The sequence below is a fragment of the Setaria italica genome, chromosome I (assembly GCF_000263155.2).
Source record: "Setaria italica strain Yugu1 chromosome I, Setaria_italica_v2.0, whole genome shotgun sequence".
Lineage (NCBI taxonomy): Eukaryota > Viridiplantae > Streptophyta > Magnoliopsida > Poales > Poaceae > Setaria > Setaria italica.
The window spans coordinates 22364425-22380415 of record NC_028450.1 but is presented as its reverse complement, the minus strand read 5'-3'; the positions used below and the strand labels follow the sequence as shown (position 1 = coordinate 22380415).

Below are 15991 nucleotides of genomic sequence, written 5' to 3'. Positions count from 1 at the left end.
CATGCCTTCTAAATCTCTCTAAACCTAAAAGGACTCTATCTATCTCCCTTCAGCGCAATTTAATCTACTAAGTCCCTTCTATCTCCAATATACACCTGATCTGAGCCCTTGTTTGGCCACCGAACTTCTCCACAAGTAATTCGGAACGGCGGAGCCTGAGCCCTAAATCCAAGGCGGCAGCGCAGGGCATACGTGGGAAAGTGGAGATCGATGGCTTCTTCGGCCCGCTGGAGTCTCGGCACGGCGGCGGCGGTGGACGCCCCCTGGCCTCCCGAGATTGAGGAGAGGTACGAGCGCCTGCAGAAGCTCGGCGAGGGCATCTTCGGCCGTGTCTACAAGGCCCGTGACCGCGCGAACAACCGGATCGTCGCTGTCAAGCAGCTCAGCGGCCGTAGCGACGGCACCTTCGTCCAGACGGGCTTCCTCGAGCTCGCGAGGGAGGTGACGAGCCTCCACAGGTGCCGCAGCCACCCTTCGATCGTCAGGTTCCGGAACGTCCATGCCGAGAAGCGCGCCGCCGTCGGCGACGGCAGCGACGACGACGGCGACAGCTTCATCGTCATGGAGTACGCCGGACGGATGAACCTTCGCGTGTACATGGTGTCCCGGGGCATCCACGGCATGCCGTTCAGCGAGGCGGAGGTGCGGGGGATCATGCGGCAGCTCCTCGCCGCCGTCGAGGCGTCGCACCACGCGGGCATCCTGCACCGGGACATCAAGCCCGAGAACGTGGTGGTCGACGACGCCACGGCGGATAGGATCCGGAACCCTCCTCCGCCCGACGACGACGAGGACGACCACAAAAAGAGGAAGCAGCGGCGAATGCCGCCGCCGCCGCCGCCGCCAGAGGAGATCACATGCAAGATCTGCGACTTCGGCGCGTCGGAGCCGATGGCGGCGGGAGGCGGACGCGAGTGCTCGCCACTGGCGACGTCGGACGCCTACCGCGCGCCGGAGCTCTTCCTGGGCTCTGCGGACTACGACGGGCGCGTCGACACGTGGGGGATCGGCTGCATCATGGCGGAGCTCCTCGCTGGCACCGGCGCCGCCTTCTTCGAGGGCAAGACCGCAGAGGACGTCTTCGCCAACATGCTGGGAGTTGTCGGCGCGCGGGGCATCAAGGACTGGCTGGGGCCGCGCCAGCCGGGGAGTGGCCGCCGCTCGGCCGCCGAGGAGCGGGCGCGGGGATGCCCGGAGACAGGCCGTCTTCGGAAGGTGTTCCCGGAGAAGGTTCTGTCCCAGGCCGGGTTCGAGGTCCTGAGCGGGCTACTGGAGAGCAGCCCTAAGATTCGGCTCACGGCGGCGGAAGCCCTGCAGAAACCCTGGTTCAACGACCAACGCACGGACGACGAAGGCCCTCGCGAGAGCCCTCGCCGTCGTGGTTTGTTGGGTGTTTGCTTCATGTCGTGCGCAACCGACGATTAGGTCTACACGTCTAGTACTTTGTCAGCAGGAGGTTTTTTTATTTCTCAGCAGCATCGTCCATTGTTTATTAATTTATTACTACTTAGGTCTTGCTTTTCTTCAATTTAGTTTGTTCGTTATTATTATTGAATTGAATAATCTGTTTATTAAAACATTCTAATCACTGGACCTTGTATCAAGGCGAAACAAGATTTAGGAATATATGCATGATCTGCTGGCATTGTGGCTGTTTACGTGGAACTATTCAGGTCATTGTTATTAACTGTTGACGCTATTACTGACCTACAGGCTACAGTACACGATCTTGGCTCTTATTAGCTAATCAGGAGTCAGGACCATCCAGCACGCTTGTGTTTGCACACGGGCATTGCTTAGAGCGGAAGAGACACTTGATTGAAGACGAAATCACGTGCTACTTCCGCACGGGCATATATATCTCTATCCAGGACTCCATGGTTGTCTGTGATCTACTGTACAGGGACTCCTTAAACTTCTGTTGCCGGACAATGAACACTTCTCCCAGTCTCGCCCGAACTAGGTTTTGCTGCAGCTGTACAAAGAAACAAGAACAGCGCCCGATAAGCCAGAAAGCTACACTGCTGGTGTTCCTTTTTTCCAGTATATTTTTTCGAAAAATTGGAAACGACAACTATTTTTTGTTCACTACATGTTAGTATTCTCATCGTCTGCTTCAACGTCGTATATGATTTTTTTCCTGATACGTGGAAGAGTCAATTATTCATCTTATATTCTGAAAACGTTGGGCGTTGAAGGGGCCAACATGAGACTTATGGGCCTCAAGTATCGATCGAAACTGTTCTGGCTGGGCTCCATATACACACTCGAATCGTCGCCGGTGGGCAGAGAACCAGACGATCGACGTGCCCCAGCTATCGTGACGTGAATTCGTCGCCCGCTCGTCATGGGACCAGATGGCGAAGTCGACGACGAGTTGGTCTTCCGAAGCCTTGGATGCTAAGGTTTCCGCGGCCGCCGGCCGGCGTGGCGCACCATCCCCTCGTCAGCAGTCAGCTAGCAGCCTAGCACTAGCACCACCACGATCCGGAAGCGGGTGGAGTGGTGGACGCCGCAACAAACGCATGCCACGTAAGCTCCGATTACTATAGAACGACGCGGCAGGACGGGAGCCTGGTAGTCAAACGGCAACCTGCAGCGAGCGTAACGGTGCGGCTGAATTTAATGCATGGGCGCCATGTGCTGGTTCCTTGGGAGCTGCGGTCAACTCGAATCCATCGAATTTTTACAATCAGCTTATTCCGTCGATCGCCACAAGCCAAGGATCAGCCTCAGTGCACCGTAGGGTGATGAACCAACTAAATGCGTACTAAGGCTACTGATTTTGTATCAATTGGTGATATACTATAACTTTACTAAAGAAATTAAAGTCAAAATATGTACCGGAAGACTTTATGCTACCAAAATACTATACGTCTACATTTTTTTCCTACTAAAAAGATACGTCCACATACATGACATATATCTAATGGAGAATAAGTATATACTACGTTTGACTTGAAGCACGCGTATCTATTCCTATATCAAATATTAAAACCGTCATGGTTATTTTGAAAAAAGTCCTCATCTTTTTCGTAATTACCCTCAATCCTCTGTATCTCAACCGTCGTGTTCTTTTTTGTCCGTCATCGTCTCCTAATCCGTGTCGGTGAAAGTCGCGGAAAAAACAACCGGTTTTGGTGCTGAACGGCTCGGTCCGCGGGCCTTCCGTGCGGGGCTGGCGCGCCTGGGTGCGGAAAATGCTATGCGCTGCACAGGTAAATTTAAAAAAGAAATACTTCTAGTTGGGTTCAAAGGCTGGCCACGGATGGACTTAACTAGCGCACTCCACACCACTACACCATGCATTGCTTTTTGATGTTTTTGGATAGCAAATGGAACACCCGATCAAACGGACCGAACGGCAGTAACGCTGCGTAGCCCAGTTAGACCGATCTAGCAACCGGTTTCTTAGGATTTTGCCTGGTCAATCGCTCGAGAGGATAACTACCACGCTTTACGTGATGGAGGATGGCCAACAAAGGAATAACCAACGTACTTACGTGGTGAAGAATGACTAGTTTATGAGCAAACTAGCAAAGGCCGTCGAAGCTCTCGTCCAGGAGGGACCCCATCAGGGTGTGGATGTCGCCGGCGTGTCCTAGGTCGACCAGCAAGCCTAGGGCGCCATCTCTAGTCATGGAAAGCAGTAGATGAATAGCATGGAGGTTGGAAGAGATTTAGGGTTTAGGAGATAAAAAATAAATGCATAGTTATTCGATTCATTGGGTTGCCCTCAATCAGCCGTGACCTTTTATATTTATAAGGTGGAGATGTCTTGCCCAGTAGCCGTCGAAGGTTATACAAATCCTGAATCAAAATACAACTCCTAACTCGAATTAGGCTAGTCAAACCGATCTGACTGGTCTGTACAGGGCTGTATCTTACCAGAGTCATAATTCTCTCATCCGGACTTCAAATTGGATGTTCTACATATGCACTTCGATCGCCTCGACGAGATCTACGCAATGGTGATGTCCAATCAGAGATTTGACAATATTTATAAAACTGATGTAACCGGTTTGTAGACCGATTTGTCTAGATTCAAACAAATGCCAATTTTCATCCCAAACAAAAAAAAAAGTCTCCGCGTACGGTACCGAATCGACGCAGGTAGCTAGTCAGCTCTTCCCAACCTCTAGGGTGGACCTGCACGCTAGCGGGACGACCGATCGATTGTTCGGCCCAGTCCACAACGACGACGGATCGATTCACACTTTGGGTGGTGTGGGAGGCGGCCTAACACTGTAACTGTAACGAACACGACGTGGCTCATCCGATCCTGGCGTGACCGGCGAGGAAAAGAACCAAATGCCAAGTCCGGATCTGGGTCGCTCGCAAGTCGGGATCGACGATGTACGTCACGACGACCGCCAGATACCGGCCGGCCTGGGCCGACGGCGCAAGTTGCACACGCACGGCGATCCATGATGAGATTCCCCACGGTTTCAATTCGGCCTGGAGTACTACTTGACTCCCAAGGTCGGCGGCGGGTCGGAAACGGCAGACGCGTTTGCCACCGCGCCCCAGCCCCGCGACCGACGACCCTTTTGTTTCTCTTCTCTCTCGTGGAGTTCAGACAATACGGAACCAACTTGCCAAGCGACAGGCTTAACTTTTTCTCGCGTTCAAACTCAGACGCTCTAGCAGCACTGTAGCTGCGCGCATACGTGTAGACTGCAGAGCAAGTGAGCAAACCGATCAGGTTATCCGGAGGCGCAAAAAAAATCGCTAGAGCGAGAGCGACGCATGGGGGATAGGATTATATTTAGGATCACTACATTTCAAGTACCTATCACCCATAAATTAAAGAATGGTCATTAGGTCCTGACACTGACATGGAAACTATCCGGCACGTGTCCACCACGTACAGTTGCGTGCTATGCTACCTGGTGCCGCTTTGCACACGGTTGTTTATCAGCTACCAGTGCTTTTTGCCCGTTTTGCTTTACTCCCAACGAGCGAGCATGGTTACCCGGCACGATGATGGCTGCCCATTCGTCCACAGCTGCGTGTATCCACTGGCTGAACGTGCCTGGAAAAAAAAAGGGAAAAAACGGACAGCTGCAGCGGACGTATACGAGGGTGGCACGCCCATGGGCAAGCGACATCTCTTGGCTATGATGTCTTGATGATTGAATAAATAAAGGTTAATAATGGAACAGTCCAGGCAACAAAGGAGAAGAAAGAGAAAAAAAGGAATGGAACAGGGAGCAATTTTCGAAACATGGCATAGGGACGGGGAAAATGAAGGAAAGACATGGACGAATGAGGATAATTGCATTGAGCCCCTTTGCATAGTTTCATCGACCTCTTTCCACCCACCGAAGTGTCATCTCCTATGTATTTGCTATTTGCTCCTCCCATGTAGACTTCCAGCTTCAGAACCATCACGAGAGTGGTATCTGACCGCGATTATTACATACACACCTAAAGCACTTAACTCTAAAAACTAGCAAGCCTTGACGAGCTGCTCCGTTTTGATTGTCAGTGTCAGTGCGTTGCAATATCTAGAACCGAAGTCAATGTGTTCTCTTGAATAGCACCTGAAAACAAATTTTAGACAACCCCTTGTCAATACACAACTTATAAGGCTATTTTCTTATAAGGCATTTATTTTGTATGTCTAAGTCATGTATTCTCAATCCCCCTTTTCCTTCGGTTGGCAAAGTACTTTACTAATCTATATTTCATTTTATATTAATTATTTTGCTAGAAAAAATCACGACCTATATTATTCAATTTTCTTAAGGACTCCTTTTACACCTTAAAAAAAAGCATGAACATAAGCAGATTAGAAAAAAATTGAGTTAATCATCACTAGGCGTCCTCCTATAGATATGAGGAAAGCAGGTTTTTCTTAGCTTCTGGACCTAAATAATATGGTTGTGATTGAAAGTGAAGCTGGCCCCTTTTTTTACACACTGCATAAATGATCTGATACCAACGATCCTTCGTTTCACCGCAATCACGATCGGCACACACATGACCTAGCGCGAGCTATATATCCAACCAATCTTGACAAGCTCCTAATCAGCAATAGAGCTCAGTTGATGCAACAAGTAAAATGATGGTAGCTCTGACCTTGTGTGGAACGCTGCTTTTGTTGGTTTTCACACCGATGCTGTCACGTGTGGAACGCCACCTTTTTCCTTTTTGGTTGCATTGTGGCTCAGACATTTTAGCATCAGTTTATACTTTATATACAGCAATTCCTGCATCTATTCATTGATGCAATGGATATTAACAAATTTGAAGAGGTTCCTTCCCAACAAATCCAGTAGAATTAATAAGCTAGCTCTAAATTAGACCTGAGTAAAATAGGTCCGGCCTGCCCGACGCCCGGCCCGAGCCCGATAGGCTAAGCCTGACTCAACACTCATTTAGGATCCACGGTCTGAAAAAATGGGCGGGCACGAGCTGGGCCCAAATAATAAAATAAATTAAATTTACACTAGAAAATGACGGGTGAGCTAGCCCGAGCTTGAGCTCGGCTCGAATTGGGCCCATTTTTGTTGTCCCAGTGGAGTTGATGGGCGGGCTTGGGCGGAGATTTTGAGCCCAAAAGAAACTGGGCTTTTGCTGACCCAGCCCGACCCTAGTGATCCGAGATTTGCTCAAGTCTATTCTAAATCGATAGCCTGTTTTAACCTACCGAGTTTAAGGTACCATCAAATAATTTCTTTTTCACAATGGGTTGGTATGAGTTTTGGTAGGACATTTTCTTAGGGGGCGTTTGGATCCTGGAGCTAAAGTTTAGTCCGTGTCACATCGGATATTCGGATGCTAATTAGGAGGACTAAACATGAGCTAATTACAAAACTAATTGCAGAACCCCTGGGCTAAATCACGAGACGAATCTATTAAGCCTAATTAATCCATCATTAGCGAATGTTTACTATAGCACCATATTGTCAAATCATGGACTAATTAGGCTTAATAGATTCGTCTCGCGATTTAGCCTAGTGGTTGTGAAATTGGTTTTATAATTAGCCCATATTTAATACTCCTAATCAGTGTTCAAACATTCGATGTGACAGGGATTAAAGTTTAACCCGGGGACCCAAACACCCCCTTAAATATTCAGAACGAGAGGGAAGCTAGATGTAAATTTTCCCCAACCAGAAACGGGAAACGCAAAGAACATGAGGGGGTTGCCGAGAATATCATATCTCCCGGTCCATTTAAATACCGACCGTTTAAAGCACCGCCCATTAAATTGCTCCTCTTTTCCTCCGCCCCCATTTTCCGGCCGCGCCTTCCCGGGACGCGGACACGCACGCCTACCGTGCTCGCTTGGTTTCTTCTTCCGTTCTGCCTCTGCCGGCCGGCGGGGCCGCGGCCGGAGCACGAGGAGCCAAAGCGACCAAGCAAGCTAAGCAAACCCCGCGCCCGGCCAAATCAATGGCGCCGTCGCCCCGCGCCTCCAGCTTCTTCTCCGGCGTGCTCCTCCTCTTCTTGCTGTCGGTGGCGCTCGCGCCGGTCCCCGCGGCCGCCACCGGCGTCTTCCGGGTGCGCCGCAAGTTCCCGCGCCACGCAGGCGGCGCAGGGGAGGAGGCGGAGGAGCACCTCGCGGCGCTGCGGCGCCACGACGGCCGCCGCCACGGCCGGCTCCTCGGCGCCGTCGACCTGCCCCTCGGCGGCGTCGGCCTCCCCACCGAGACCGGGTAGGTGATCGATCGACCTCGCCGCCGTGCGCGTGCCCCTCCTGCTGGCGCGGTGATGGCATGGCACAGCTAACGCCGGACGCCCGTGCCTTTCTTTTTCCCCTCCTTGGCGCGTCTGACTGGGGCTCTGCGCAGCGCAGCCTGTACTTCACGCGGATTGAGATCGGAGCGCCGCCCAAAGGCTACTACGTGCAGGTGGACACCGGCAGCGACATCCTCTGGGTCAACTGCATCCGCTGCGACGGCTGCCCCACCAGGAGCGGCCTCGGGGTACTCCTCCCCCGCCTGCGATTTCTAATCCTGAATTCCTGATGCTTCTCGAATAATCTCGAATAATCCCTGGCATAACGATGATGCTGGTTTGGTTGTAGATAGAGCTGACGCAATACGACCCGGCGGGGAGCGGGAGCACGGTGGGGTGCAACCAGGAGTTCTGCGTCGCCAACAACGACGGCGTGCGGCCCACGTGCTCGTCGGAGTCGCCGTGCCAGTTCAGGATCACCTACGGGGACGGGAGCTCCACCACCGGGTTTTTCGTCAACGACCTCCTGCAGTACGACAAGGTGTCCGGCGACGGCCAGACCACACCGTCCAATGCCAGCATCACATTTGGGTAAGTTCTCTGTTCGTAATGACATCTTGGGGAACCAGCGATTTGTACAGGTTTGTTGGCAGAGGTGTGGGGAGGTGATCGCTCTTGCTCTGTTTCTGTTCTGCAGGTGCGGTGCTCAGCTGGGTGGTGATTTGGGGTCCTCGAGCCAGGCCCTTGATGGGATTCTCGGGTTTGGCCAGTCGAATTCGTCGATGCTATCGCAGCTGGCTGCTGCTGGAAAAGTGCAGAAGATCTTTGCCCATTGCTTGGACACTGTGCATGGCGGTGGGATCTTCGCAATTGGGAATGTGGTACAGCCCAAAGTGAAGACGACGCCGTTGGTGCCGGGCATGTATGTCAACTTCCGACTCCCTGTAGAGACTTTGTGACTAGTCTATTTTTTTTATTAATTCATGCAGCCTACCATATTGCATCATTCCCTGCCATGGCCTGCCACGCACAACTCTGCAGTCTCTTGTTCATACTGTACTTCTCTTTCCATGAGATAGCTGATTCCTTGAATTTCTGTGCATTGATTTCCTACAGAGTCTGTTCAGGACTCAAATATAGGCTATACTTTGTTAATCTATGTCTTAGGCTCTTAGCATCCAAAGCTTTGACTAGTGTTTTGAAGACATCGAAACTTTGACTTTGACTTTAGCATGCGTGCATTAAATTCGATCTTGAAGCATGATCTTTCTTCACCCAAAATATATGAAAGTCAAACAAGTATACTCAAACAGCCAAACCATAACATGCACTGAAATTTTGAAAGTTTGGATTATGTTTATTATTTTTGTCTGTGTTTATGTAATATACTAATACCGTTGAGTGTCTCAAGTCCCCATCTTTCTAGCTTGTTCTGTCAAATACTTGGTTTTCTTTTCATGTGCCGTACTCACATTTATTTATATATACGGATGTTATTATGTAAATAGCAAATCTACTACTCTTCATTTACTTGTCCATGAGTACTGCCGTGTTACCAACATGATATAAATCAACTAAAATGCTGCTTTAGCTGTTCAATTATCTGAACTGAGATTCTGGATAGAAATAGAAATACCATGCTTCTCTGAGTAAAAAGGAAGTAACCTTGTCTCATTCCACTATTGTTACCCTGCCATACCGGTTCCCTTCTACTGCTGTGCCAACCGCCCATCCGTGATTGACTAACATGTTTGATCTTGCCTTACTGTGGTGAAACACTAGCCTTCTTTGATCTTGGCCACTTACCTTTTCGTCAACTTTACCTTGATTGTTTGCCACATGACCGACATTCTTCTTGGTTCTCAATTCAATGGTGAGACCCCACAGATGAAAACTCTGTATATGTTTGTTTTGGAGAACAGGAAGTTAAGCGATTTCGTTGATGCCAGGACATATGCACTTATATGCATGTTCCTGTTTGAGACTTGTATGCATAATCATTTCCTTCTAGGACAAATCAGAGCTCAGCTATAGGCACTGTATGGTAGTAGGAGGGTATAAATTCGTGGACAAGCAAGTTTGTTGTGATCACAGACAACAGACATTGGCTGGTATAATACCCATGTGAAGCATGCTTGTGTGATGGGTGGCATTCACTATTTAATTTGTGACACCTTATGAAAATTTACCACAGGCCACACTACAATGTCAACCTGAAAGGAATTGCTGTTGGTGGTGCTACACTTCAGCTTCCAACAAATACTTTCGATTCAGGTAGAAATAAAGGCACTATCATTGACAGCGGGACAACATTGGCGTACCTCCCGGAGGCAGTTTATAAGACACTGATGTCTGCGGTGCGGAAGCATCTATCTGAAATAATCTTTGTCGTGAAGTACAATTTGTGCCCACCATGATGTTTTCTTGATCATTTCAGGTTTTCGACAAGTACCAAGATATGACCATCCGTACTTATCAAGACTTCCTCTGTTTTAAGTTTTCTGGAAGGTAAATTTGACAATAGTTTCCTATATACTCTCATATTCTCCATAATGAATGTATTATATTGATATATGCATTTGTACATTTATTATACTAATAAAGGGATTATCTTACCGCATTACTCTTTTGATTTTGGTAAAATCCTTATTTATGTATATTTCTAACTCCTAAACCAAATTCCTTTTTGTAGTGTGGATGATGGATTTCCCATAATCACCTTTAGTTTTGAGGAAGACCTTACATTGAATGTTTACCCACATGATTACCTTTTCCAAAATGGGGTAAGATAACATCTCCTTTCCCACTTTTTTTTTGCTGTGAGTGATTTAAGTAGCAATATTCTGTCAAGCCATTACATTTGCTATATACAATTCAGGTCCACTGGCTCGTTGTTGTTGTGCTAGCTAGTTATGTTGGTTGTTATATATTTGCATGGTGTGTCATGTCATACCATTGAAATATTATGCAAGCATCTTGCTTCAAGTTTGGCAGGCACTGGTAACTGAATTTACCATCTATAGTTGAAATTACCACATAGTGATCTAAAGCTTAATGAAATTTATCCTATTAAGACCCAACATGAAGAAATATTATTATCTAATAAAATTTCCTTGTATACTAAAAGGAAGAAGTTCATTCTAAACATCGCGTTGCTACTCATATACTGGTCTGTGTTTCAACAGACAGTGGGATGACTTGAAATACTAGTTGTTAACTAGTAGCGTACTCATTCGCAACAAAAAAAAAAAAAAAAAAACTAGTACCGTATTGCCCCTAGGTTTTCGACCCCAAAAGCCCCACTTTTGGAGTATATCTAATATTATCTGTTATCTAATCTATAGTAGGTTTGACTATTTGTTATCGCCCTGCCCATCTACCTCCTATAAATGAAGTAGGAAAAAATGTTTCTTTTAATTATCTGCAGTATCGACAAGCATTTGCTCTGTCATCATGTAAGATGACTTACCTTATTATGGAAGTTCATGCTTCAACTTAATATATGTCACTTTTTGTTGTGCAGAATGATTTCTACTGTGTAGGGTTCCTGAACGGTGGATTACAAACCAAGGATGGGAAAGATATGGTTCTCTTGGGAGGTACGATCAAGATGTTATGTAATGTTTGACCTATTTGTTCCTTATTTGCTTCTAAGGTTCATGAACTTTGTTGCAGACCTGGTCCTCTCAAATAAACTAGTGGTTTATGACTTGGAAAATCAAGTTATTGGATGGACAGACTACAACTGTAAGTGACACATGCAGCAACAAATATATAGTTGTCCTTCCCCCCACAGAATTCAAACGTTGTAGCATAGTCTATCCTTGTCTTTGTATTGCAATCTTTTTGCAATGGAATATGTAAATTCTGAAATTTGTGTTGTACATCTGACATTGTATCTTACATCGAAATATGTTAATGCTGTACTTGCATCTTTTAATTTCAGGTTCCTCGAGCATAAAAATTAAGGATGACATGACTGGCTTTACGTACACTGTTGACGCACATAATCTCTCTTCTGGATGGAGATTCCAATGGCACAATTCCTTGGTTCTGTTGTTAGTAACAACAATCTGGTCCTATTTAATGTTCTGACATGACCTTAAACTCTCGGATGTAGAACATGGAAGCTGTATTCTGTAACAAACATTGTTTGAGTTTTGTTCCTTAGAAAGAAAAGGGAAGAGAGGTTTAGACTTGTACTTCGTTAGGGGAATGATTTGATTTAGTTACAGAAGTTCACAAAAATGTAAAGTATAGTAAAACAATTGGGAAACTCGATATGAGTGTTGTCAGGTTAAAGTTTGGTTCTCTTGTGTTTGTGTAATGCAATTAGCAACCGATATGATACAATCAAAGAAAAAAGCTTGGGGCGTTATTGTGCAATTTTGTTTCCATTTTGGGAAGGACTTCTATCGCATAAATGCAATACCCTGATTCCATTGGAATGAGCATTGCTGATTTGATGTTTCATCAGCTCAGAGTCTTTCTAATAGAGAACTCCGTCCATAGACATATTTTGACTAGAAAAAGTCAAACTTTGCAGATTTTGTTCAATACTAGTCAAATTATATGCATATTTGATGCGTAAAAGTTGCATTTATAGATTTTTTCTACATTTATAGTCAAATCAATAGTAGCAATTGACAATATATTTTAAAAGAAATTAAAAGTCAAAATGTATTTTAGAAGACTTTTTCTCTACTAGAATACGTCTTGCACCTACGGATGAGAAGAAATAAAAATTTGATCTTCAAAATTACTCCCTCTCTTCCCTTTTATAAGATGCACATGCATATCAACATTTAAATTTTACAATTTCTGACAAATAATTTAGACAATAATTTTTTATTTTTTATGTAAACTTGAAATGGTTGAAGTTGTAATCAAATGTATTCTCCAATAATTATATGTTTATATCCATAATAATATAATATAAAATAAATTAATGGTCAAATTATAGTTTGGAAGACCGTATTATGTCTATCACGCCTTGTAAATAGAGACAAAGGGAGTATATAGCGGCATTTTGTATAGGGATATTAGTGTCCTTGCTCTTACTATGAAATTTAATTGTAATTTTATCTTTCTTTTTGCAACTTTGTGGTTTTGCCTTCCCTTTTGAAACCGAAGGTATCATTTTCCCTGCTTTTTAACTCCCCATAGATGGAGCCAGAATAAATTAAGTAAAAAAACATGATTTGGACATGTCATAATGCTATCAAAATTTGTCAAAATTTAGCATAAATATTTGATATCAAAACTGATGTAAAATCATATAATACTAATAAAAATAGAGGAAAATCTACATGATAAACTTGATCTTTTATAATTGAATTGACGTCGTTAGGAGCTCTTAACTGAACAGTGCTCAGTTTTGAAGAACATGAACAAAATTACATAGTAAAAAAGATGAAGGTAAAATCCCGGTTGATCTTCAAAATAGGAATATAAACACAAAAAAACCCTTTTTATATGAACAGGCTTCACTAATCCTTAAAGCGTCCAATTGTGATATGTACTTCTACACCAAAATAAACAACTAGTCATGCACGATGCATAATAACAATGTTCAATATCCGTAGAAAGTACTCCATAACCCACAGGCCACAGGACCAACCCATCAAATAACAAAATATAATAAATATACAAAGAACACTCCATCAAATCCTTATGGATCTGTCTATACTCAATCGTTTGAGTTTTAGCTATCTCTTAATCACTTTTGTTGTGGCTGTTCGATTGCAAATCAGGGCCTGTTTGGCAGGGCTGCGGCTGTGGCTGCTCTGGTGAAATAGCTTCTCTGGTGAAGCTGAAGTCGTTCTGAAAAACGTTTGGCAAAACGACTTCTCCTGTGTTTTTAGGAATGGCTGTGATAAATCAAATGTCATAGATACCCTTAATTATAAGGATTGTTTGAATAGATGAATAGAATGCTTAACATTTGTTTATAAATTTGAGTTCATTAGAAATTTAAAAAAATAAAAGAATTATTCTTTAAGCAATAATAAAAAGATTATTTTTCCTCTTTAATTTTTCTTTTCCTTAATCCGGTCGACGTCCTTCCATTTCTTTTTTTTCTCTTTCTTTTTCTGTTTCTCCATGCAACCGCAATCCATCCTCATCCGTTTGCTAATCTGAGTTCATTACAAATTATGAATATAAACTAAAGGGATTCGTGTGCCTATAATTACAAAAGGAGGCATAATCCTTACATGACATGCAACCATACAAGCTAATAATTATAAAAATAAAAGTAGCCATGATCATTACATAGCATGCAACCATATAAGCTAACTGACATGCTCAAGATGATCTAGAAAGGAAGATTGCTCTAGCAAGATCATCTCAGAATTTATCCATGGTCCGATCATCTGTTTCCATATTCGATGCATCTCCAGCATCTTGAGAGACATAGTGCTTCCTATATCTTGAAAGTATAGTGAGCATATAATCGGGATTCTGATCGCATTTGCGGAAATTCTTATCTTGTGCGTGGTTTTCACGAATGAAGTTATGGAGACACATGGTTGCGGCAACTATCATCATTTGCTTCTCCATTGGGTAACTCGGCACCTTAAGAAGGATTCTCCACTTCATTTTTCACACACCAAAAGAGTGCTCTACCACATTGCGAATACTTGAATGCAAATGGTTAAAATGTTCCTGCTCACCATTTGGAGCAGGATATCTTCTCCAATCTGGCACATGATACCTTTCACCCTTGTATGGTGCCAAGTATCCAGGTCTATTTGGGTACCCGGCATCAACCATATAATACTTTCCTAAACACACATGTAAAAAAATGAAGGCTGTGAGTCACATGCATTCATGTACAGATATGAGAAAAGATAAGGTAGGTGATCTGACATACCTAGAGGGGGGTGTGGAAAGGTGGCGTGATCATGTCGAAGTGCATGGAAGAGAGCATTAGTATCATGCATAGACCCAGGCTAGCCAATAGATGCATAAGTGAACCTCATGTCAAAATCAACAATACCAAGAATGTGTCGCTTTGCCACTCCGACCAATGTACCTAATCTGGTCCTCAGGATGTGGTGTCGCTGAAATGTGAGTGCCATCCAAAGCTCCAATGCAATCTTTAAAGTGTGGCATCATCCTACGATCATTACTAATCTTAGGATGTGTAGTAGAGAAATTAAGGTCAATTGGCTTTATGTAGTATGCACTCATAGCCACCATACATATCAATACCTCCTCAAATTTTCTACTAATTGTTTCTGCAGAGTGCTTGAATATACCATGTACACCACTGTTGGAAGTACCTTGCCCACACACAAGTAGGAAAATGGCCAATGATTTCATAGAACTCATATGAAGAGATGATTTTAGTCCATAGTTACCCACTAACAGATCATGCAACTTGTAAAATAGAGATGCATTCATTCGAAATTGCTTATGACTTTCACCTGGAGTATTCAGCTTCTCCATTGTCCAACCGAATCCACTTTATGCCGGAGTTCTAACATCATTCTTGTCATGGTAAGTCATGAAGTACTTGCAAGAAATAAGAGCAGTGGCAAATTGACAATTTTGAGCAGACCGCAACAATCCTAGAGTGTTTTTAACCCATTCATCATGATCAGACATCTCATCATCAGAAGATTCAGATCTGTTCATGATATAAACAACACTCATGAATTTCAAAGTAGAATATAGATTCAAAGTAGCATACATAAGATTCAAAGTAACAACACTCAAACTACTTAGGCATATATAGAATATAGATTCAAAGTAGCATACATAAGCATACATATTATTTCAGACTAGCATAGAAATAGAATCCAAAGGATACAAGCATGCTGCACAAACTACTTAGGCACATCATTTCTAGTCATCCATTCATACTTCCTCTTCAGCCAATCAAACCTCTCCTCAGGAGGGCGCCTAGGGGACCCGTCGGCGGGCCTCCCAGCCACAGGAACGGGGCGCCACCAGCCCCTCCGCCAGACACGAACGGCGCGCCGCTAACCCTTCCGCTGGCCGCATCCTGGAGCCCACCACCGGATCTGCCCCTTTCAGCCGTCGGAGCCCATTTTCTAGCCGTTGGAGCCGCATCCCCCTCATCCATTCCGCCGCCGCCGCCACCACCAGAGCGTGAGATCTTGAGACTGAACGAGAGAGGAGAGTAGCGGTTCAGGAAGGAGCGGTGGCAATTTGGCTGTTATTTCGGTGAAGTTCAGGGGTAGTTTGGTAACATGGGTGGTGCGGATGGAAGGGAAGCCGCGGGGAGCTGGTTTTTCCGGCTTCTCCTCCCCAGTACAAATTGAAAAATGGTTTC

At 45.0% G+C, this 15991-nt stretch overlaps 2 protein-coding genes across 2 annotated transcripts; both read left to right on the top strand.

Moving 5' to 3' along the window:
• The first annotated feature begins 210 nt into the window (after positions 1–210).
• LOC101786639 (putative cyclin-dependent kinase F-2) lies at positions 211–1425 on the top strand. Its single transcript, XM_004954859.1, has 2 exons — positions 211–750; positions 889–1425. Exons 1-2 carry the CDS (start codon positions 211–213, stop codon positions 1423–1425), a joined length of 1077 nt encoding a protein of 358 aa, XP_004954916.1.
• Positions 1426–7230: 5805 nt separating this feature from the next.
• LOC101783146 (aspartic proteinase-like protein 2) lies at positions 7231–12075 on the top strand. Its single transcript, XM_004952432.2, has 10 exons — positions 7231–7667; positions 7808–7937; positions 8039–8280; positions 8387–8611; positions 9884–10046; positions 10127–10197; positions 10382–10472; positions 11213–11288; positions 11365–11436; positions 11636–12075. The coding sequence occupies exons 1-10, from the start codon at positions 7405–7407 to the stop codon at positions 11782–11784; spliced, it is 1482 nt and encodes a 493-aa protein (XP_004952489.1). The 5' UTR covers positions 7231–7404; the 3' UTR covers positions 11785–12075.
• Positions 12076–15991: the final 3916 nt, after the last annotated feature.

Coding starts and splice junctions, on each gene's coding strand:
- LOC101786639 (XM_004954859.1), top strand. CDS start 211: ATGGCTTCTTCGGCCCGCTGGAGTCTCGGCACGGCGGCGGCGGTGGAC. Junction 751..888: donor TGGTGGTCGACGACGCCACG/GCGGATAGGATC, acceptor GGCGCGTCGGAG/CCGATGGCGGCGGGAGGCGG.
- LOC101783146 (XM_004952432.2), top strand. CDS start 7,405: ATGGCGCCGTCGCCCCGCGCCTCCAGCTTCTTCTCCGGCGTGCTCCTC. Junction 8,612..9,883: donor ACGCCGTTGGTGCCGGGCAT/GTATGTCAACTT, acceptor AATTTACCACAG/GCCACACTACAATGTCAACC. Junction 10,198..10,381: donor TGTTTTAAGTTTTCTGGAAG/GTAAATTTGACA, acceptor TCCTTTTTGTAG/TGTGGATGATGGATTTCCCA.